The sequence below is a fragment of the Saimiri boliviensis genome, chromosome 11 (assembly GCF_048565385.1).
Source record: "Saimiri boliviensis isolate mSaiBol1 chromosome 11, mSaiBol1.pri, whole genome shotgun sequence".
In the NCBI taxonomy this organism is placed as follows: domain Eukaryota; kingdom Metazoa; phylum Chordata; class Mammalia; order Primates; family Cebidae; genus Saimiri; species Saimiri boliviensis.
Window position 1 is genome coordinate 103,000,022 of NC_133459.1, and position 23,422 is coordinate 103,023,443.

At 38.4% G+C, this 23,422-nt stretch overlaps 1 protein-coding gene across 2 annotated transcripts in view; it reads right to left on the bottom strand.

Moving 5' to 3' along the window:
* EEIG2 (EEIG family member 2) overlaps positions 1-23,422 on the bottom strand; it is a 69,766-nt gene that overhangs the window by 37,482 nt on the left and 8,862 nt on the right. For both annotated transcript variants that reach the window (XM_039460760.2, XM_003933383.4), the window contains exon 2: positions 835-955. In XM_039460760.2, the coding sequence (XP_039316694.1) occupies positions 835-955 (121 nt within the window). The remainder of the gene's footprint in view (positions 1-834; positions 956-23,422) is intronic.

Here is a 23,422-nt window from a genome sequence, read left to right on the forward strand (position 1 = left end):
TGGTATCTTATTTGTAATTTTAATTTGTGTCAAATTGAGTATTTTTTATGTTTAAAAGCTATTTATAGCATCATGATAGACACTGCATCTTTATCTGATACAGGACATAGAACCAGCGTGGAAAAGAACAAGGCCAGAGACTCTTGCTTTCATTCTAAATTCTTCTTCTCTATTTAATTTTTGACCATTGTATGTACTATTTTGGTAAGTATAACATATGCATACACATACACACACACACACACACACACACACACACACACACACACACAGTTGAACCATATGAAATTAACATTTTTTTAAGATTACTGGTAATTTGCTTCAACCTAATATTGGGAAAGAAAATATACAGGAAAGAAAACAGACTTGGAATCAGAAAACTCTGTGTTTGAGTCCCTACTTTGCCATTTATTAACTCTGTAAATTTGGGCAAGTAACTTCTCCAAGCCCTGGTTTCCTGAAAATGGAGAAAATGATACCTATTTTCAGGGTTATTAGGTATATTACCCATAAAGTTCCCAGAACAATGCCCAACAAAAACCTGGAATTCAACAAATAGTGAATATAGATATATAGTCCCCAAACTAATACAAATAAGATTAATACCTATATGTATAGTGACAGTGAGATGAAGGTTCTTGAGTAGCATTTTAATTTATAACCTCAGATTCTTCATATTTGCCATGATAATTTAAATTACTTTAGCAAGTGTGAAGTAAAACTGCATATACAGTTCTAATGATAAAGATAAGGCAGCGCTAAACAAAGCAAGCTGGTGACTATGGAACTAACTATGGTTTCTGAAAGGGAAGAAGTAACAGGCTATTTTTATACCTTCCTCACTGATACTCTGTAGATACAAGGATCTAGGATTCCTGTGGCAGCACTTGCACTCATTTTGCACATAAACGAGAACTTCTTTCTCCAGTGAACACAGTTTGCTTGTACCACCTCCCTGAAGGAAAGAAAAAAAGAGCCAATTAATTATTATTGATGACATGTTAAAAAGCATACCCACACTTTCACTCAAGTCTAAAATGCAAAAGTAATGTATTAAAAGCCAGTATTTGTAAACAGTGTAACAGAAATGAAGCAAATTCCTAACAATGTGATCTGAAAATCTTTGGAAGGTTTTAATTATCCACAGCAAACTGGAAAAAAAAGTGAATTTACTAATCTATTAAATCAATATAAATTAAGCCACACCATTCATTCATTCAACACACAATGTACATTTACATTATATGTTGCACATGTGGTACATGCTTAAAATATAAAGACGAGGACAGAGTTCCTGACCTTGTAGGGCTTATATTCATGGTTAACGCCAAGTGACAGAAATATGAACAAATGCTTATTCTAGGAATAAGCAAATCCTTGTTTTAAGATGAACTATTGTCATAGTTTTACTCCAGCCATAACAGCAACACCAGCTACCATTTACTGAGAGCTTACCATATGCTGTGAAATCTCCCAACAACCTTGTGAAGTAGCTGGCATTTTCTTCACCTTATTTATTTATTTACTTACTTACTTACTTATTTGAGATGGAGTCTTGTTCTGTTGCCCAGGCTGGAGTGCAGTGGCATGATCTTGGCTTACTGTAACCTCTGCCTCCAAGAGTCAAGCAATTCTCCTGCCTCACTCAGCCTCCCAAGTAGCTGGGATTGCAGGCACCTGCCACCATGCCAGGCTAATTTTTTTTCTTTTTTTTTTTTTTTTAGTAGAGACAGGGTTTTGCTATGTTGTGCAGGCTAGTCTCGAACTCCTGACCTCAGGTAATCCATCCGCCTCAGCTTCCCAAAGTGCTGGGATTACAGGTGTGAGCCACTGTGCCCAGTCTCTTCACTTTAAAGATAAGGAAAATAAAGTGTGATGTGAGAAGTGAACTCAAAGTCATTTAAGTAGGAGGTGGTAGAGAAGAACTGGCATTCAAACCAGGCCTGTTTAACTTTAAACTCCACTTGTCCATAAAGGAGAATCTGTATTTTCCCACAATTTTTCTCTTTCAAGCTTCCAGACTTTTGTACATACTGTTCTCTCTGCTATTGTGTGTAGGTACAGGGGTGGGACTCAGCCTTAGAAAAGGATAACCATTCCTCTAACATAGGAAAGAGAGAAAGATAACAGATAAAATGAAGAGAAAACTAGAGAAAGCAAAAGAGAACAGCAAGGGAGCCTAGGCTGAATAATTCTGATTTTTTTAGAACAGTAATAAGTCATGTTTGTGGAGTGACAGGGACTGGTAAGTGAGTTGAAAATTTAGATAAAGGCTTAGAGACAGGAAAACCGCTATAGTGAATGTGACAGTCAAACTTATGGCTGCCTCAGGGAATAAAATAGATTTTTATTAGGATCTATCAGTTATTTTTGTTGTTGTTGTTGTTTTTGAGACAAAGTTTCACTCTGTTGCCCAGGCTGGAGTAGTGCGGTCACAACTCACTACAGCCTTGACCACTCAGGCCCAAGAGATCTTCCCACTTTAGCCTCCCAAGTAGCTGGGATCATAGGCATGTAACATCACATTCAACCAATTTTTTTTTTATTTTTGGTAAAGATGGGTCTCCCTATGTTACCCAGGCTGGTCTCAAACTCCTGGGCTCAAGCCACCCTCCTGTCTCAGCCTCCCAAAGAGCAAGGATTATAGGTGTGAGCCACCTGGCCTGCTTTTTCTGATTTCTCCATCAATACACAGAAATCCAAGAACAGGAATTACAAAAAACAAAACAAAACAAAACACCATAATTTAAAAACCAAGTGTGCATTTGTGTGTGGTATGTGCATGTGTGTTTACTTTTAGATACTAAACAGACACAGGAATGGGAAAGGAGGACATGCATTTTACCATTGGTTCCACTACGATAACTTTGGCCATTTTTTTTCCTTAGGAACCCTTAAGTGATTTAATGAATCATGATATTAAGAGTGTATCTGTGGGTTCATAGCAGAGTCTCCCCTGAAATCCAGGCAGGGTGTAATTTATTGGTACAGTCACAATACCAATCGTGAGATGAGTGTCGTTTGACAAAGGATGGGTCTGTCAGGCAGCCGGAGGACTCCTTGATAAGGAGGGCAGTTGCTAACTTGTACACTCAAAAATAAATACATTTAAAAAACAGTGAATAGCAATAAAAATAAGCAAAAAAAAAAATCCAGATTCTTTTTTTTTTTTTTTTTTTGACACAGGGTCTTGCTCTGTCACCCAGGCTGGAATGCAGCAGTACAATCTTGGCTCACTGTAACCTCTGCCTCCCGGGTTCAAGCAATTACCATGCCTCAGCCTCCCAAATAGTAGCTGGGATAACAAGTGTGCACCACCACACCTGGCTAATTTTTGTATTTTTGTAGAGATGGGGCTTCACCATATTGGTCAAACTCCTGGCCTCAAGCGATCTGCCCACCTTAGTCTCTCAAATTGCTGGGATTATAGGCATAAGCCACTGCACTCAGCCTAGAATTTTTTATTATTGCTTCTCTTCCAACATCTCTTGGCCTCCAGACTTGCTGGAGGCATCAGCTATGGTCTCCGGAGCTCCTAACAAGGAGATATAAACAATGACGTCCTGGACCCTTCGGGGTTCACTGAGCTTCAAGGTGCTTGGTTGTTCCTGTCACTGAGATCACTGATACAATATCTGTTATCAAGAAACAACATTTAAAATAAAACTATTTTACTTTCATTACAACATTATATACAAATTTTTAGTTAAACATGGCAGGTTGAGTGCATGTATTAGCGTCTGCTCCCTCCCAAAACCTACTAAATAAAAATAAGTAATGTATTATCTCGCAGGGACGAGGAGAACTAGAGACAAAAATAAGTGGCCAGGGACAGACAGACAAGTGATAACTAATTTAGCATACTGAGGAAATTTGAACCTTATGCTGGTAATAGTAAAAGCCAAGAGTAAGACATTTAAACAGGCTTTGAAGGCTTTGAAGTCCAGTGAAGGAGGGAAAAGGCAGAGGACTGATCAAAAACTGTTTCAGAAATAGTCAGACTGCAGACTTCTCCTTCCCTGACTCCTGCAGACGACTGAGATGTATTTTTCTGACAAGGTGAAATGGAAGGATGCTCTGGACAGCCTGAAGTGAGGGCAGGTATTAGAAACAGCAAGCGCAAAGGCATGCTGGCCAGGGTAATGAAAGATGACTTAATGCTGAGACTTCCAGCCTTCCCCAAACCTGGCTTCTCACAATGCCAGAATCAGGCACCTTCAAGATGTGGGAAGAACATTCTCTGGGGAATCCAACCCAGCTTCAAAGAAAAGATTTCATGAGATGGATTTTGAGGGTTCCCAATGACACAGCCAGCCAAACCAACCTATAATAAAAATCTGAGATGACAGGCGCCCCCACATACACAAAGCTCCCAATCAACTTTTAGTGCCTCACTGTTAAATATGAGCAGATAAGTGAGGAAAGTCTTTGAATATGAGAGAAACCAAAATGAAAGAAAAAAACTAACTTGGCTGGTTGCAGGGTCTCATGCCTGTATTCCCAGCACTTTGGGAGGCTGAGGTGGGAGGGTTGCTTGAGCCAGGAGTTTGGGACCAGCCTGGGCAACAACAGGATACTCTGTTTCAACAAAAAATTTAAAACTTAGCTGGGTATGGCGGTGCGTGCCTGTAGTCCCAGCTACTCGGGAGGCTGAGGCAGGAGGATCACTTGAGTCTAAGAGTTCAAGGCTGCAGTGAGCCCTGAGTGTGCCACTGTACTCTAGCCTGGGTGACAGACCAAGACTCAGTCTTTAAAAAAAACAGAGAGAAAAATAGCAGCTTGAACAAAACAGAGCATGTGCTTGAAGAAGAAAAAAATATTCTGAGTGATAAAAAAAAGAAACTGCATCTACCATACAGGAAGGATGCTATATTTTTTAAAAAACCATACAGGAAATTAAAAAAGTGCTCAAGAAAATCCAAACTACTGGGCTTGATATTTTGTCATTCCAGATCCACTTTACCCTTCTCTGTGGCCAAGGAGGCCAGTCTTATGAACGACATCAACCAGGCTCCCTTGCCCTCTACCTCTGATTGTGCTAACGTGACAAACACGGCAAGGATAGAGGGCAGGAGGAGACGGAAGCTGATGCGGTGATTCTCCTTGCTCCTTTCCTGTTGGGCCATGTGAGAAATAGGGAACTGTGCTTTTCCATAATATGCCTGGTAGCACTTAGACTCTAAATTATTCGTATTTATGACTTTGTTAAAATAAAAATAAATTCAACACACTGTCAAGTACTGAATAATCTAAAAATAGGAACAAAAGTATTCCTCCCTCCCTCCCTCCCTTTCCCCTTTCCCTTCCCCCCTTCCTCCCTCTCTCCCTCCCTCCCTCCCTCCCCTCATCTCTCTCTCCCTTCCTTCCTTTCTTTCTTTTGAGATGGGGTTTTGCTCTGTTGCCCAGGCTGAAGTACAGTGGCATGATTGTCATTTTTCATTTGTCTGTGAAATAAGTGGAATTTCTAGGTAATACTAATTATAGAAATACATCTTAGATTTTTATCTACTTTAAATGCCTTTATAGTGTAGTAGCTTTTAAATGCCTAATTGTATACGTTATCATTTGTACAAACAGAGGGCAGCTTTGGCCTGAGTAATGAAAACCAAAGAAATCAAGTGAATGCTATATGTGAATATTTCTTTTAAGAAACAAACCAGACAAGCAGGAAAGAAGTATTTGCAGAAATATTAATCTAGTTTAGTTAGACAGCGGAGGAAGCCAACATTAAGTCTGATAGGCTTGGGGAAAAAATAAGAGATTAAGAAACTTCAGCACAGCATTATAAATACGGGCAGGTAATTAAAATTACATTGTAAAATAAAGATAGAGAACTGGTTTTCATACAGGACATGTCTTTAAATCTTAAGGGAAAAAATACACTTCCCACAATTCCATGTCCTCATCAACTTATCACTTTGCCTTGAGGTCCAAGCTCCCTGAAGGTGATGATATGAAGGATAATGATGACAGCATTTATTGAGTACTTATTATTACAGGGATTGTTGTAAATATACATATTAAAAATTACACATATTAACATACTAAATCCTCAAAACAACTCTATGGGAAGTGTACTCCATTTTATAGATAAAGGAACTAAAAGACACAGAAATTATGTGACTTATCAAAGGTCACTCAGCAGTAAAAGTTGGAAATGAAATTTGAAGAACTGTCTCTACAGTGTAGACATTTTCCATCTCCTTACCTCCCAGTTACTTCTCAGTTCCTCTTAATCAGGCTTCTACCCCCTACAATTGAAACTGCTCACTAGTGAGTAACTAATTGCCAAATCCAAGGGCACTTTTTTTAGTATCATACTTGATCCTTCTTATACATTCTTAAAATACTCTTTTTCTTTCTACTTCTCTGACCATTCTTTGCAGTTTCTTGTTCTTTTGTCTCTTTAAAATGTTGATATCCACCAAGCTTCTATCCTTGTCTTTCTTATTTTTTTACTCTTGATGGCCTTAACTATTATCCATGTACTGAGAACTAAAAAATCTAAGTCTTCAGGCTGGGCATGATGGCTCATACCTGTAATCCCAGCACTTTGGGAGACCAAGGTAGGCAGACTGCTTGAGCTCAAGACAGTTCAAGACCAGCCTGGACAACATGGTGAAATGCCATCTCTACAAAAAAAATATAAAAATTAGTTGAGCATGGTGGCGTACACCTGTAGTCCCAGTTTCTCGGGCAGCTGAGGTGGGAGGGTTGCTTGAGCCCAGGAGGCTGAAGCTATAGTGAGCTGAGATTGTGCCACTGCACTCTAGCCTGGGCAACAGAGCGAGGCTCTATTTCAAACAAACAAAACAAAACAAACCAACAAACAAAACTGAGTTGTCTTCTTTAGTCCTCAGATTCATATATCAACATGTTAACTGGTGAACCCATCTAGTAGTCCTGGTCTCTAGGTAAGGGTTTAGGTCTCTGACATCTGTTTATCATCATACTCCCCACCAGGCTAATAAGTAACCCACCAGTTTGACTAGTCAAATGGTATGCCCAGGAACATACGTGGCAAAGATTGTCAGTTACTTACCCAATATGCAGTCTCTCTTCTTTCTTAAAAGGAGAACCCTAATTTTACTCAAACAGGCAATATGTCCAGTTAAAAGACTGCATTTTCCCTACCTCCCTTGCAGCTATAGGGTAAGCACGGGATGGAGTACAAGTGAATGAGATCTAAATGGAGGTTATTGGGTATAACTTCTGGAAAGGCAGAATAAAAAAGGGACAGTTGAAATGTACCCTTTTACCTTTTCTTCTTTCCTTTGCTGGAAAACTGTCATGATGATGATTAGATTCTCAACAGTCATTCTGGACAATGAGGTTATCCTCAGGAAAAGCCAAGTGATGATGGTTCAGGGTCAGAAAGATGGTGGGTCTCTAATACATGTAGCCTTGGGCTGTATCCCTCCAAACTCCTTATATTTGGGGGCAGAGTCTCATTTTGTCACCCAGGCTGGAGTGCAGTGGTGCGTTCTTGGCTCACTGCAACCTCTACCTCTCCAGTTCAAGTCATTTTCCTGTGTTGGCCTCCCGAGTAGTTGGGACTATAGGTGTGTGCCACCATGCCCAGCTAATTTTTGCATTTTTTTGTAGAGATAGGGCTTCACCATGTTGGCCAGGCTGGTCTTGAACCCCTGGGCTCAAGTGATCCACCCAACTTGGCCTCTCAAAGTACTGGGATTACAGATGTGAGCTACTGTCCCTGGCGAAGCCACCACATCTGGCCCAAACTTCTTAAATCTTATTATTTAAAATGCTTATTTTGGGTTTTGTTATATACAGCTGAACTAAATCCTAACTGTCATAGACTAAGTCTTATCATTCCCAAGGAATCTGGAAAGGTCAAATGTTGTTCACATTGTTGTAGGTGATCCATGAATCCCCGAGTCCTGTTTCCCTCATTTAAGATTAAGTATATGGATGAAATACTTTGGAACTTATTGTACATATTTTTCATGACCCAGAGAGTCCCACCCTTATTTCTGGCTTCAGAAATAAGCTCCGATTCACTTCCTGGGCAATAAGTCCCTATCCAAACATATGGGTACTGCCTCCCAAGTAGTAGACTGACAAACGTGCTAGGACTCTGAAACAGGTTCTTATCTGAGTAAGAAAGTCAAATAAGCCAAGATGAGATCAGGTTGGGATCAACTAGTGCTGTGCAAAGTGTACTTGTCTATTGATTACCTCATGATGTGCAAACAAAGAATCCTTATTGGAGAAGAAACCCAGAAAAAATGATGAAGGTGGAAAACAGTACGGCATAATGCTAATCATCTGCCAAACACAGTAAACAATAAAGATTCGTTGACCAAATGAATAACTGAAGTCATATACGGGCCACTAATGACTGGTTCCAGCTACCTCTTCCTGCCTGTGTTACCTCCTATTTGTAAATCAAGCCCTTTCCTGTGTCTAGCAACACTACCCCAATTTTTCCCTGAAACATGGCAACAGCCTCCTTAATGGTCCCCACTCAGATCTGTCTTCCTCATTGCTACCAGAGAACTCTTTTTAAAATACAAATTTGATAATGTCATTTCTCTTTAAAATCCTCCACTGTTTCCTCTTATAGGATTAGGTTCAACCCCCTTAATGCAGCTTCTCCTGCATTAAGGTAGGATTAAGCCTACCTTTAGTCTTATCTCTTGACCCCTTCTTTCTGTCTCATTCTGTTTGCTGTTCCCATTTACTTCACACTATTTCTCATCTGTATGCCTTTGTTCGTGATTTTTCTTTTCCCTGCATTCCATCCACTCTCCTTTCAGCTTCCCGCACTCATCAGTTTAACTCTAACTCATATACAGTAACTCATAACTCTTTTATACAGTTGCTTAACCACTTTCCGGAAACAAAGAAACAGAATATGATTTGTGTTGACACTGTGAAAACCCAAGTATTTCTAAGATGAAGTGATAAAGCTGCTGACATAAAATAATAGTTTTGTCATTACCTCCTCTAGAAATCTCTCTGCAACTCAGTGTCCCATATGACCAGGCCTGCCCTGGTTCCCTTCTCAGTGTCCTCTCTTCCCTACCCTAGAGCACTGTCCCCAGGGGAAGGGCAGGGCAGAGCTGGCTGCCTCCACCTCCTCCACCACTCACTCAGTCTTCAGTCCCCCAAGAAAGCATCCTCATTTCCCTTTCTCCCTGCCTTGTTTCTGGCAGAGTCTCCTATGATTGCATATATTTCAAATAAACAAACATTATAAATGAATTTTTTTAAAGTATAGGCTTAAAAACAGCTGACTATGCCTTTTCTTAATAGAAACTGAAGTGGAAAGATATGTTAAGTAATCTTTATAGTTTTGTAACATAAAAACAATAGCCTTGGATTCTCAAACAATCTCTCTAAAAAAGGTTTTGTTCATGCAACTAAGGCAATTACTCAGATTTTTGTGTGTGTGATAATCTTTAATGTGTATACACACGCACATACACACCCACACACCCACACACACACAGCTGTCAGAAAGCTGTCCAAATTAAACAAACAACCAAAAAAGTAGTAAAGTTAGTTTGCCACCATTTGTTATGCTGATGGGTTACCATGGAAACAAACTCAGACTACTTGGCAACTGAGTCAAAAGTCGCATTAGTAAATGCTTTCCGTTATGTGAGTCATTAATTTCCTATGACTTTTATGCAGTTGCTTAACCACTTTCCAGAAACAAAGCAACAGAATATGATTTGTGTTTACATTGTGAAAACCCAAGTATTTCTAAGATCAAGTGATAAAGCTGCTGACATAAAATAAGCAGAGGACTCAGAAGAAGATAATGTTGCTATGGCTATTGTGTTTCAAAAGAGTCAAAGAAAATCTAGAATGTCTTTAAAAAATAAAAGTACTATAAAATGAAAATTATGGATCCATTTTTTTTGTGACTACTGTACTAGCAAAATGCATTACTTATTCTCACAATAACTTGCATATGTATACCCTAGGTACACATTTAAAATTATGCTGTGTCTTGGTAACTCAGTGTGTATTTTTAACTTTTTAAAAAACAGTGACAAGAAACTGCTATGAAGAAGAGAAATTGTTTGCCAGATAGTATTGCATGGAGGTTAAGAGCTTAGATCCAGAGCCAGGGTGCTTGTGTTCAAATGCTGCCTCTGCTACCTGCCAACTATCACACTGGACACGCTCCTAACCTCTCTGCATTTCCTCCTCTGTAAAACAGGATGGCAACAGTACCTACAACTCACAGGAATCTGGGGAAACCAAACGAACTACTTAGAACAGTGCTTGGCTTACAGTATATCTCAATAATATACGTTAGAAGTTATTATCAAAGATGTATATAGTCCACCTGAATTTGCCCACCAGAGTGAAGTAATGGTCAAATTTATAAGGAAAGATTTTTTCAATATTAATGAAGATTTCTACTTCTTAAAAGATACAGACCCTTGAGAAAAAAGAAATGTGGGAACGGAAGCAAAAACATGTATTTTAATGCCCCAAGGATAAATCAGATCTATAAAATTGTGATTTTTAATTACAACATTAAGAATAAATGAACATCTCATACATCAGAGATATTTTTGGCTTACGTAAATGGGCGAAAAGTAGTATCAATTCATTGGGAAGAATCGAACCCAAGAAGGTTTTATTTATTTATTTATTTACTTATTCACATATTCATTTTGCTAGTAGGATTAGGAAATGTGGAAAATGATAATCCAGTTTTGGACATTTTGAGGTTGAGGAGCCTGTGGGTCCCCTATTTGGAAATGTCTAGGAGGCAGACAGATACAGACTCAGAACTCGAAGGTGGTCAGGGCTGAAAATACAAATGTAAAGGACTGGCTGTGTGTGATGGCTCAAACCTATAATCCCAGCTACTTGGGAGGAGGAGGTGAGAGAGTTGCTTAAGCCTGGGAGTTAGAGGCTGCAGTGAGCCGTGATTACACCACTACACTCCAGCCTGGGTGACAGAGCGAGACCTTCTCTCTCTCTCTCTCTCTCTCTCTCTCTCTCTCTCTCACACACACACACACACACACACACACACACACACACATACAGAAAAAAAAATGTACAAAAGACCTCAGCATGCAAATGGTCACTGAAGCCATGGGAATAGATGGGGCCATTCAGGGAGAGTGGGTAGAGGAGACAAGGAAGAGGGCAGAATCTGGAACTCCAAGGAACACGAACACTTAGCATATAGGAGAAGAAGGGGCCCAGGCAAAGGAGGCTAACACGTCAACAGTGGGAGAAGCAAAGGAGATTACGTTGTTACCAAAGCCAAGGAGAAAACCTTTAAAGAAAGAATTGCTGAACTATCAAATGTGGCAGAGAGGTCAAGTAAGATAAAGACTGAAAAAAAATTAGCAATAAAGAATTCACTAATAACACTAGCAGGTGCAGTTTCAGTAAAAGGAGGGATGGAAGCCAGATTACTATGAGGAGTAGAAACAGGGAACACAGATATTTCAAATATTTTAGTGATAAAGTGGGAAAGTTAGGGTGGCAACCAAATGGGGATATGTGTAAAGGGAGGATTTCATTTTACCATGTAAGAGGAGACTTAAGCATGGTTTGGTGCTGATGGTAAAGAACCTGTCAGAACTAAAAAAAGTTGAAGGTTTGAGAGGGTATGAATAATGGTGCCAGAGGAGGTCCATTCCTGAGAATGCCAGAGAGGACAGAATCCAGGCGATAGTTAGGGTAACTGGCCCTGAACAGAAGAGGCTCCTCTTCCATCATGAGGAGAGAAAAAGAAAAGAAGGAGCTGTAATACAGGGAAGTTTGTCAGCAGACAACAGTTCACTGTATAGAACTGTTCTAACAAGAAATTTCATATAAAAACAGAGTACTAATTAGCACACAGTAGGTCCTCAAATCAATACTTGCTGAATAGTTGTTTATAATCTTCTATATTACAAAAAGTCTTTATAGCTCCATCTAAGATTTTTATTCAGTGACTGACAGATGTCTTGATGAAAAATTTTATTAAAAAACATGTGTCCCCTATAGAGGAGAGAAAATATTTACAAACTATATAGCTGATAAGGGGTTAATATCCAAAATATATAAGAAACTCATACAACTCAGTAGCCAAAAAAAAAAAAAAAGGAAAAAATCAAACAACCTGATTAAAAAAAAATGGGCTAAGGACCCAAATAGAGATTTCTCAAAAGAAGACATACACTAAGACAGTAAATTTCAAATGTTACCACAAAAACATTAAGTATCTGAGGTGATCAATGTGTTAACTAATTTATTCCACATTGTATTCATAAATTATGACATCTCTTTCTATACCATAAACTAAAACAATTACAAATTGTCAATTTACAATAAAAAAGAAGACATATAAATGGCCAATAATTATGTGAAAAGAGACTCAACATAATTAATCATCAGAGAAATGCAAATCAAAACTGCAGTGAGTTAACACTTCCTATCAATTACAACGGATATTATCAAAAAGACCAAAGACAAAGTGTTGGTGAGGATATGGAGAAAAGTGAACCCTTGCACACTGTTGTTGAGAATATCAATTGGTACGGTTTGGAAAACAGTATGGATGCGCCTCGAAAAATAAAAAATAGAACCATTATATGACCCAGCAATTCCACATCTGAGTATATATCCAAAGGAAATTAAATTAGTCTTTGGAAGAGATATCTGCACTCCCATGTTCATTTCATCACTATTCACAATAGACAAAATATGGAAAACATGTAAATGTCCATCAACAGATGAATGGATAAAGAAAATGTGGGGTGTATATACACCCAATGACACCCAATGGAATATTACTCAGCCTTAAAAAAGAAGGAAATCCTGCCATTTGTGACAACATAGATGAACCTGGAGGACATTATGCTAAGTGAAATAACCCAGACCCACAAAGACAAATATCACATAATCTCACTTATATGTGGAACCTAAAAAAGTCAAACACAAAATTTATGTTGCTGTAACTATACAAATTCTACATAGCATCACCTCCCCACTTCCTAGAAAGAATACAGATGTAGAGGACACAATAAAAATGAAGTAATAGGAGAAAAAAACATTCCAGATTAATTTAAGGAAAGACTTCATACTGAAAATTTCAGAATACACATTATAGGCTGGGGAATTTGATGAAAACTACACAAAATTTTCCTACCAGTAAGGTAAAAATCCTGCAAGGACATAGGAAATTAAAATTAGCTTATGAACTATGACATACTAGAAAAGGCAAAACTGTGCAGACAGTAAAAGAATCAGTGGTTGCCAGGGGTTAGGAGTAGGAGAGATGAACAAGTAGAGCACAGAGGATTTTTAGGGCAGTGAAACTTCTTTGTATGATGCTATGATGGCGGATACATATCATTACACACTTGGCAAAACACAGAACAGACACCACCAAGTGTGAACCCTAATGTAAACTATGTACTTTAGATGATGCTGCATCAAGGAAGGTCCTTCGACTTTAATGAATGCACCACTCTGGTTTGGAATGTTAATAGCTGGGGGACACTGTGCGTATATGGGGACAGAGGGGTATAGGAGACATTTCTGTACTTTCCACTCAATTTCTCTGTGATGCTAAAACTGTTCTAAAAAACAGTCTATTCAAAATCAGATTATGCACATAGAAATGAAAATATGTTCCCCACAACTCTTAAAAAAAAAAAAAAAGGGACACAGGGAATAAATAACTTCACAAAACCCTGAAGTTGATGTGAACTATGGATTTTACACCCAACACAAACTAAGCATTGTGTATGAATGGAAAAGAAAGATAACTCTTAGGCAAAAAAACTATCATCCATGTACCCTTTCCAAATAAAACACTTGAAGAAATGTATGAGAACATGAAAAATGAATTAAAAGTTCGATCTTAAGAATCAAGAAAAGGTACATTGGTGTTGTGTAGGAAGTTTAAATAATAAATCAAGAAAAGGCAAGAAACCAACTTAGTAGGTTACCTGTTCTTCCAAAAATACTTTACTTTTGAACAAAAGGACTTTTTATCCTTTCTGAATATTCTAAAAAGGTGTGGGGAAATAATAGTTCTAAATAGTTTCTTCAATTACAGATCCAATCAGCCAGTTTCCAGATCAATAGATTTATGGCTTCTTATGTATCTAACATGAAAAGCCAAACTCTTCAGCTAGTATTCAATCTCCTCCCTTCAACCTCTCAAATTTGAGCCCCTACAGTTCTTCACTATTTTCTGCCCTGGCACTAGGCACCTGCACGTCTGCCTTCGTGGCGTTCTCATCCTTTAGGATGCCCTCCCAAATGTCTTCTTATCCTTTTCTAGTATCCAGCCTCACACACATGGTACAAAGAGGAGGGAACAAATTTGAGACTCAGCAGATCTGGGCTCAAGTTTAATTTCGACACTGAATGGATGTTGAACAAATTACTTTCCTCTGCATGAATTTCCTCTTATGAAATGTTTTATAGTCAGGTACAAATTGGTGAACATATGTTGTCTGAATCTAAAATGCTTATAAAAACTTACTAAATTAAATGGTATTACACACACACACCCCACATTGTTATAATTCAAGACATTGCTCAAAAGCTTCTCCTATGATATATTTTCTGAGTCCCTGAGTAAAATGATTCTCTGTTTCCTATAAACTCCTGGAGTCTTCTACATGCATGTCTGGAGTAGCTGCCTTGCAAATGAAAGCTATGGAGAGTAAGGGAAAAAGGAGTTTAATGAAAGTTTTGCTATTATTAATTTTGCCATCCTCCAGTACTGTGAAAAATATTGCTACATATTATGAACGTATTCCTCCACTGAATTTTTACAATTATCAAAAGGGAACGCTATAATATCAGAGGAGGAAAACATATCACAGAGTTTTCTGGTACAGGAATATTAAGTAGTAAGTTCAAAAGAACATGTTCGGGTCACCAAGACATACTTGGAAATATAGGTAAGAAGATGGCAGGGTGTTTACATTCTTGAGATCAAGAGAGAAATGAGCCAACAACACAGCCAGCGTGTGACAAAACAGCACAAACAGTTATTACAAACTGTACCATGACGGCTCTACTCTGGCTGTCTTGCTTATCCTTATAATAATATTACAATAATTCAAAACTTATGCAGATGAAGTAACTTATAATCAAAGGCACAGCAGCATAGCCTACTATTAATATAGCTCTACTTTGAAGGAACGTCTGGGGAGGGGAGACAGAAGGGATCTATGCATTGGTAAAGGGATGAGATAATAGACAACTGTATATTAAAGGACTGTAGGGAGCCTACATGCTGGGATACTTCTTGAGTGGCACAGACCTGCTGTGGTATCTCCTGCTGATACTGATCACAGTCAGTGTAAACAGACTTTATGTTTATACCTTATACTGTGTGACTTGACCTATCTGACACTATTCCTCACGTAGAAGGAAACCCCAGGGGTAGTAAGGGAGGTGGGTTAGAAAAACTGTAATAGTTAAAATAGCTTCTTAACTATTTTGAATGGTGGATTGATGTTTCTTTGAAGGCAGTACAGTACCAGCAGAGACATGTGGCAGCTAGGGTTTCCATGTTATCTTGGCAAAAATAGCTCTTGAATTCATTTTTACTTACTACCAGTTGGTAATAATTTTTAGTTCCTTGAATGAGCAAACAGTAAGAGCTAATATTGCAGTTATTACTGAGTTCCTGGTTGCTTCAGGAAAGCTTACACTTGATTAGCATAATGAGAGAAGTTACAGTTTTTAATTACATATAATTACAAATGCATATTATCTGTATTACTAGTTTGATGATTATGTTTACCTTTCTATGAACGGAAATTATAAAGGTAATTTATGATTGCTTATAAGAGATTATTAATTTAGCTTAAAGCAAAATTTTGTAACTAATTACCTTCTTTTGGAAGGACTATGAATAATCTTTCCTAACTACTTCCTGAGGCTATTTCTAAAACTGTTTTCTGCCTCATACATAAAGGAAACAGTGATGTCCACAGAACTGTCCACATAAGATATTCAGGTAGACTTCCTGTAAGTCATTTCTTAACCATAACAATGCCTAGGATGGTACACATAGGTGGTATTTTAGCAATACAAAACCTTATGGTGCCCTGAAGTGGCCCTCAAAAAGATAACAGAAGATAAAATGTTAATAACTTTATGTTTAGACACCAGCACTAGAGAATTCTCAGAAATTGTCATTGAAAAGTGGTTGCAATCTGAGAAGAAAATACAGAAAATGTTAACTAGAAATAAAATGTCACTAAATGAGTTTATTCTCATGCTATGCTAGCAATGACTCACTTAAATGAAACAAAGCAAACATACAAAGTCCAAAATCAATATTATGGGTAGTTCCTCTCTTCTGTAAGATAGAATAAATCTTGGGTATAAGCCAGTTTCTAAGCTACAATGCTTGAAAATAGCATTTGATTAGGAAAAGTCTGGGAATTTCTTGTTAAACTAGTAATCAGGTTTTACGACAGAAAAAAAATACATTTTTGAAGAGAGCATACAGACTTTCAATCATGAGTTTGTTTTTAATATTTGTTTCCCTATTTTTTCATTTACACAAATTCTCTGCCTCAACATATAATCATGTTCAAGTCCCTCTCCTAAAAATAAAGAAATAAAACACTGCTGTTTATTCTTGTCTTTCCCTTTTACCCAACTGCATTTTTCTCCTTTTCTTCATTAACAAGGCTTCCAAAAGAAGTTACACTCCACACTTCTGCTCCTTCACCATCTGCTCGCTCTAACCCCTTGAAGCCTGGTTTCTGCTCCTACAACTCCATTGAAACTTTTCTCTCAGAATTCACTGAAGACTTGCTGATTGCCACATAAACAGAGCATCTCTCATATTACCCCATCTCTCTACACTATGGCAAAGCTGAACACCCTCTCCTCTAACACACTTTCTATAGTTACCTTTTGTGATATCACATACCTCCCCAATGTTTTGGTCTCATTTGCCCTAATTCTGTCTTTTTATACCAAGGTCCTATCCTCTGGTCCTTCTGTTTCTTCTGCACGCTATCTTTTTTTTTTTTTTTTTTTTTTAAATACTAGTCAACATTAGTTGAATATACTAATGTATAAATAATTGAGTTGGCCTAATAAAAATTTGGGGGGGGGGCTGAAATAGTTATTCATTTAAAAAATTGTTGAACAGATGCTGCAGAGGATGTTGAGAAATAGGAACACTTTTATACTGTTGGTGGGAGTGTAAATTAGTAAAACCATTGTAGAAGACAGTGTGGCGATTCCTCAAGGATCTAGAAATAGAAATTCCATTTGACCCAGCAATCCCATTACTGGGTATATATCCAAAGGATTATAAATCATTCTGTTATAAAGATACATGCATATGTATGTTCATAGCAACATTGTTTACAATAGCAAAGACCTGGAACCAACCCAAATGCCCATCAACAATAGAATGGACAAGGAAAATGTGGCACATCTACACCATGGAATACTATGCTGCCATAAAAATAGATGCGTTCGTGTCCTTTGTAGGAACATGAATGAATCTGAAAACCATCGTTCTAAGCAAATTGACACAAGAACAGAAAATCAAACACCACATGTTCTCACTCATAGGTGGGTGTTGAACAATCAGAACACGTGGACACAGGGAGGGGAGCATCACACACTGGGGTCTGGTCATGCACGGGGGTCCGTCTGTTGGGAGGGGAATCAGAGAGGGACAATGGTGGGTAGGGAAGTTGGGGAGGGATAACATGGGGAGAAATGCCAGATATAGATGATGGGGAGATGGAGGCAGAAAACTACATTGCCATGTATGTACCTATGCAACAATCCTGCATGTTCTGCACATGTTTCCCAGAACCTAAAGTGCAATAAAAAAAATATATATATAATTGTTGTAAAATACTCATAACATTGACCATCTTAACCATTTTTAAGTGTATAGTTCAGTAGTGTTAAGTACATTCACACTGTTGTACATCCAATCTCCAAAACTCTGTTTATCTTGCAAAACTAAAACTCTATATCCATGAAATTCTTCATTTTCCCCTACCCCAGCTCCTGGCAGCCACCATTATACTTTCTGTCTTTATGAATCTGACTACTTTTAGTACCTCATTTAAATAGAATCATATAGTATTTGTCTTTTTTGTGTGATTGGCTTATTTAGCATAATGTCCTCAACATTCACCCAAGTTGTAGCATGTGTTAGCATTTCCTTCATTGTTTTAAGGCTGAATAATATTCCACTGTATGTATATACCACCTTTTGTTTATCCATTCAGCCTGTGATGGAAACTTAGGTTGCTTCCACCTTTCAGTTATTTAGAATAATGCTACTATGAATATGGGTGTTCGAATATTTAAATCCCTGCTTTTAATTATTTAAGCATACATCCAGAAGAATAATTGCTGGTTTAAAGTTTTTTGAGGGGCCACCATACTGTTTTTCACAGTGACTGGCCCATTTTACATTCCCAACAATGCAAAAGGGTTCGAATTTCTCCACATCCTTGCCAACTCGTGTTATTTTCAGTTTTCTGTTTTTGAAGTTGCCATCCTAATGAGTGAGAGGTGTACCTCAATGTGGTTTTGATTTGCATTTCCCTAATGATAACTGATGCTGTGTACTTTTTCTTGTGTTTTTGGTCATTTGTATAACTTCTTTGGAGAAATTCTATTCAAGTCCTTTGTCTACTCTTTAATTAGATTGTTTGGTGTTTTTGTTGTTGAGTTGTAGGAGTTTTTTACTTATTCTTGATATTAATCCTTTATGAAATATATGATTTGTAAATATTTTCTCCCATTCTATGAGTTGCCTTTTCACTTTTGGCCTAATACATTGTAAATATAAACAAATTCTTAGAATTACTGGAGACTCCAATATCCTCATCACTAAAGGCCCTAACAAAGACTGTAGTTACTTTTCTAGCCTATTCCTTTTCCCAGCCAAGGCTATACAAGGTAGTGCAGTTTTTCAAGGGTTGTGTAGCAGTTTTTGGCTTGGATCTCCAGGTGAGAAAACTAAACTCTATTTCTCTGTTATGTAATAAAGAGGTCACATAATAAAAAAGTCTTGGAGTAGTTGGCAGGAATCTTGAATTTTAGATCTGCTCTACCACTTCATACTAGCTGGGTAAAATCATTTGCCTTTTCTGATCTTTATTTATTTGCCAAATAGAATCCTAATAATTGCCCTCCTTGCCTCACAAATCCCGTGGAAGCCTTTAAAGATAAGTGGGCAATATTCTTTGATATGATCCAGCAGTCATGCTCCTCAGTGTTTAACCAAATGAGGTGAACTTATGTCCACACAGAAACCTGCACACACATGTGTATGGCAACTTTATTCACAATTGCCAAAACTTGGAAGCAACTAAGATACATAGACGAATGGATAAACAAACCACAGTATATCCAGATAATGACTATTATTCAATGCTACAAAGAAATGAACTATGAGGCCATGGAGGAATAGAGGAACCTTAAATATATATTACTAAGTAAAAGAAGCCAATAGGAAAAGGGTTACATACTGCATGATTTTAACTATATGACATTCTGGAAAAGGCAAAGCTATGGAGACAGTAAAAAGATCAAGGATTAGAAGAGAAAGGAATGAAAAGGTAGAACACAGAAGATTTTTAGGGCAGTGAAACTATTCTATATCATACTAGATTGGTGGATACATGTTATTAGACACTTGTCAACCCCATAGAATGTACAACACCAAGAGTAATGCAAGTTGTGAACTTTGCATTACTCTTGGTGTTGTACATTGCATTACTCTTGGTGTTGCACATTTGCATTACTCTTGGTGTTGTGAACTAATGCAAGTTGTGAACTTTGAGTGAAAATGGTGTGTCAATGTAGGTTCTCTATTGGCAAGAATGTATGACTGTGTGGCTGGATGTTGCTAGTGGAGGAGGCTATGTGAGTGGGAGGCAGTGGGTATATGAAAACTGTGTACTTTCCACTCAATATGGCTCTGAAAATAAAGTCTATTTTAAAAAAAGGCAGGCAGAAGAAGTGCTCTCAGGCAATTCAGGGAAGAAATTAGAGATGTGAAGAACAGGATTCATGGAATTCAAGTAGTTTCAAGAAATAGGTAATTTTCAAAGTGTTTCAAACAGAGTACAAAGGAACGAATGAGAAAATATTGACTAGACATGGCAATCCAAGATGCCTGATGATATTAGCAAAAACAGTTTTTGTTGAATGGTGGGGCAGCAGTCAGAGTACAGGATTGAGGGGAAAGGAGAAATGCTTAAGAGACAGGAAATGTAGACTATTTTTCTCATGAAGTTTGTATCAGAATTGCATAGAGAAAGAGAAGGAAGGTAAACGAGGATAGGATCAAAGATACAGAGAAATGGCAAGAAACGGGAGGAAGAGTAGTTCATCCTCTGAAATGACAGTTAAAACATTGGTGAGGATGAAGACTAAGTCTGTAAGTAGAGGGGTGTGAGACAGTAAGAGAGAGAGACAGACAATAAAAGGCAAGACCTCCCAGGAAGTGGGCAGCAAGACCTAACACAACCTCATTATTACCCACCAAGTAGCAGCTGGAGAAACTGCCTTGTATCACTTGACACTAAATTATTTCTACACTGAAAGTCTGAAGGCCAGTCGGTTCAAATTATACCTTTCTTTCCTGTAATCTGTAGGAAAAAACTAAGGTGAAAGTCTTGGTTACCTATTCTCCCTAAATCCCCAATCTACTCTGTCCTACGGTTCTGTTCTTCCTCACTCTGTTGCTCTTCTCTCTCCCAACTCATTCCACTTATACGCCACCTGAAACCTCTGTTCTAGGATTAAACAAACTCTCATATTCTCAGTTTCTTCAGAACACTCCTCTTATCGCCTAACTGAAACCTGGCTATCTCATGAGGACACTGGCTGTATTGTATCCCTACAGCGGAGGTGATGTTTATTCTCCACCCCCGTCTTCCAAGGTCCAGAGGCAGTGCCAGCACTCTCCAAACCCTTCATTGCCACTACAGGCAATGAAAACTCTGTGTTTTTTCCACTCAATTTTGCTCTGAAAATAAAGTCTATTTTAAAAAAAGGTAGGCAGAAGAAGTGCCCTCAGACAATTCAGGGAAGGACTTAGAGATGTGAGGAGTAGAATTCATGGAAGTCAAGACAGTCAGTTTCAAGAAATAGGTAATTTTCAGAGTGTTTCAAAGAGAGTACAAAGGTACAAATGAGAAAATAGTGACTAGAGATGGCAATCAGAGCTTAGGGCTTAAAAGCTTGAGGTACGTGATGTCTGGCTTATGTCACACTCTTCCTTTCCAGGTTGATGTGACAGTGAAGTAGCTGTTCTGCAATTTTTCTCTCTTTACTCCAACACCTGCAATCATTCTGGCTATTTTAATACCATGCAAACAACATATCCTAGACTCAGGGTTCTTTGCCCTGCGCCATTCTTCACACCGTCTCATATGGGTGTTCATACCCTGTGGACTGCTCTATTAAAGTAACCGTAAGCATTAACATCCCACTCTGAGCACAGCCCCTCCCCACCATCTAATTCTGCACAGTCTTTCCTTCCACACATGTCTTTCTTTGACATCACTGAGGCCTTCTTCCTCCAACTGTTCCATATTTTCCTTATTTATCTTCCTAGCCTGGTTTTGCTCCTTATGAAATCTGGACCCCATTACTGATTCTTTAGATTCCTTTCTCACCAGTACTCCCAATTGCCTTGGCCTTTCCACATACCTATAAACCTCCAAACTGGAATCGATTCTATTATCCATTGCCTCCTATCCCTATGTACAAGCACTGCTGGAGAAAACTGTATGAATATGTATACTGCCGTCATTAAAATTCATGTTTTTAAATTTTAGTTGGGCTTTGTGGGCTTGTCTCTGGTCAGCTTCCTCTTCCATTCCTTGTGGAAGCCTTTCTGATCTTTCATCACTATCTTTATGTCCCTTACTGTACCTTTCATGGCTGTTACTCAGAAAGCTAAGGTCATGTGTCAGATAAGAATTCTCTTCAACTGCAACCCTAAACCAAGCCACTAACTTTGCATATCATTCCCTGCTTTTGGCTCCCTAGACTACAATACAGAACCAAGTCTAGGCTCCTTGAAATGACCACTTCTTCTCCCTCTATCTACGTGGCAACAGTTATACACCACTCTACCCACTGTGCCCTCAACACACCACATTACTTCATGTCACTTGTCTTCTGTTCCTTTTATCATTCTATTTTCTTCTCCAGCTAGGGTTTTTTTTTTAAAAAAAAACCCCACTAAGGAATTATCTTCCATGACACTTCCCCTGACCCCACTCCCACCCCCCCACAAAATCCCAGTTAAACACTTCCTCCTTTCTACCTTTTCTTGAATTTATTTTTATTATTGCAAGTCATATACTGCATGGTAATTTTTCATGAAGGTAATTAAAAGAGTAGATTTGGTGTGAAACGACTGGTAGCAACAAGAACTGTAAGAATTGAGTGAGAAGTGAAACCACAGTGGGATGGTGAGAAAAGTTTTCACTCATTCAACAAATAACCAATGTTAATTAAGGACACAGTATGTACAGTAATGTTAGAAGCAGTGGGTGGATTGTAGGTTGGACATGTTTGGGTATAAAACCAAGAAGATATCTGATTTAGATTTTAAAGAATGGCTGAAATTTGGATTAACTAAAAGAAGGGTGAAGGAGAGGATATCAAGGAGATACAAATGCATACACAATTGGCTGATATAAGCTGTCCAGTCCCAGCTATAATGAAAGGTTTAGGAAGAATACTATTAAAAGATGAAATTGAAAGCTTAATCACAGAATTTGGAGTTAGAAAGGGCCTTAAGAATCATCTAGGTGAGGCTGGGTACGGTGGCTCCCACCTGTAATCCCAGCACTTTAGGCAACTGAGGCAGGAGGATTGCTTGAGGCCAGGAATTTGAGACCAGCCTGGGCAACACAGCAAAACCACATCTCTACAAAAATAGAAAACTTAGCACGTTCCTGTGGCTTACACCTGTAGCCCCAGCTACTTGGGAGCCTGAGGAGGAAGGATTGCTTCAGCCCAGGAATTCAAGGCTGCCGTGAACGATGACTGTGTCACTGTGCTTAAGCCTGCCTAGCCTGGGCAACAGAGTAAGACTGTCTCTAAGAAGAATAAACAGCATCATCATCTAGATGACCCATCCTCCTAATAGCATTCCTGACGAATGGATAAGGTCATTCAACTGTGAGTAGTACTGAGGTAGCCTACTTACTATTGCACTCCCTTAAATGTCAGAACTTATTTGTTCTAATATTATAGTGATCAAAAACATGCCTTCTTTAACATCTCCCCAGTGGTCCCGATTCTGTCCTCAGCTGCCTAAATCTATTCCCTCTTTATGGGACAGTTTTTTAAATACCTTTCATTAGTTGACATGTCACTTTGAACAAATTATTTTCTAAGGATCAACTCTGTCATGTCTAAAAGAGAGGTATGACAGAGGCTA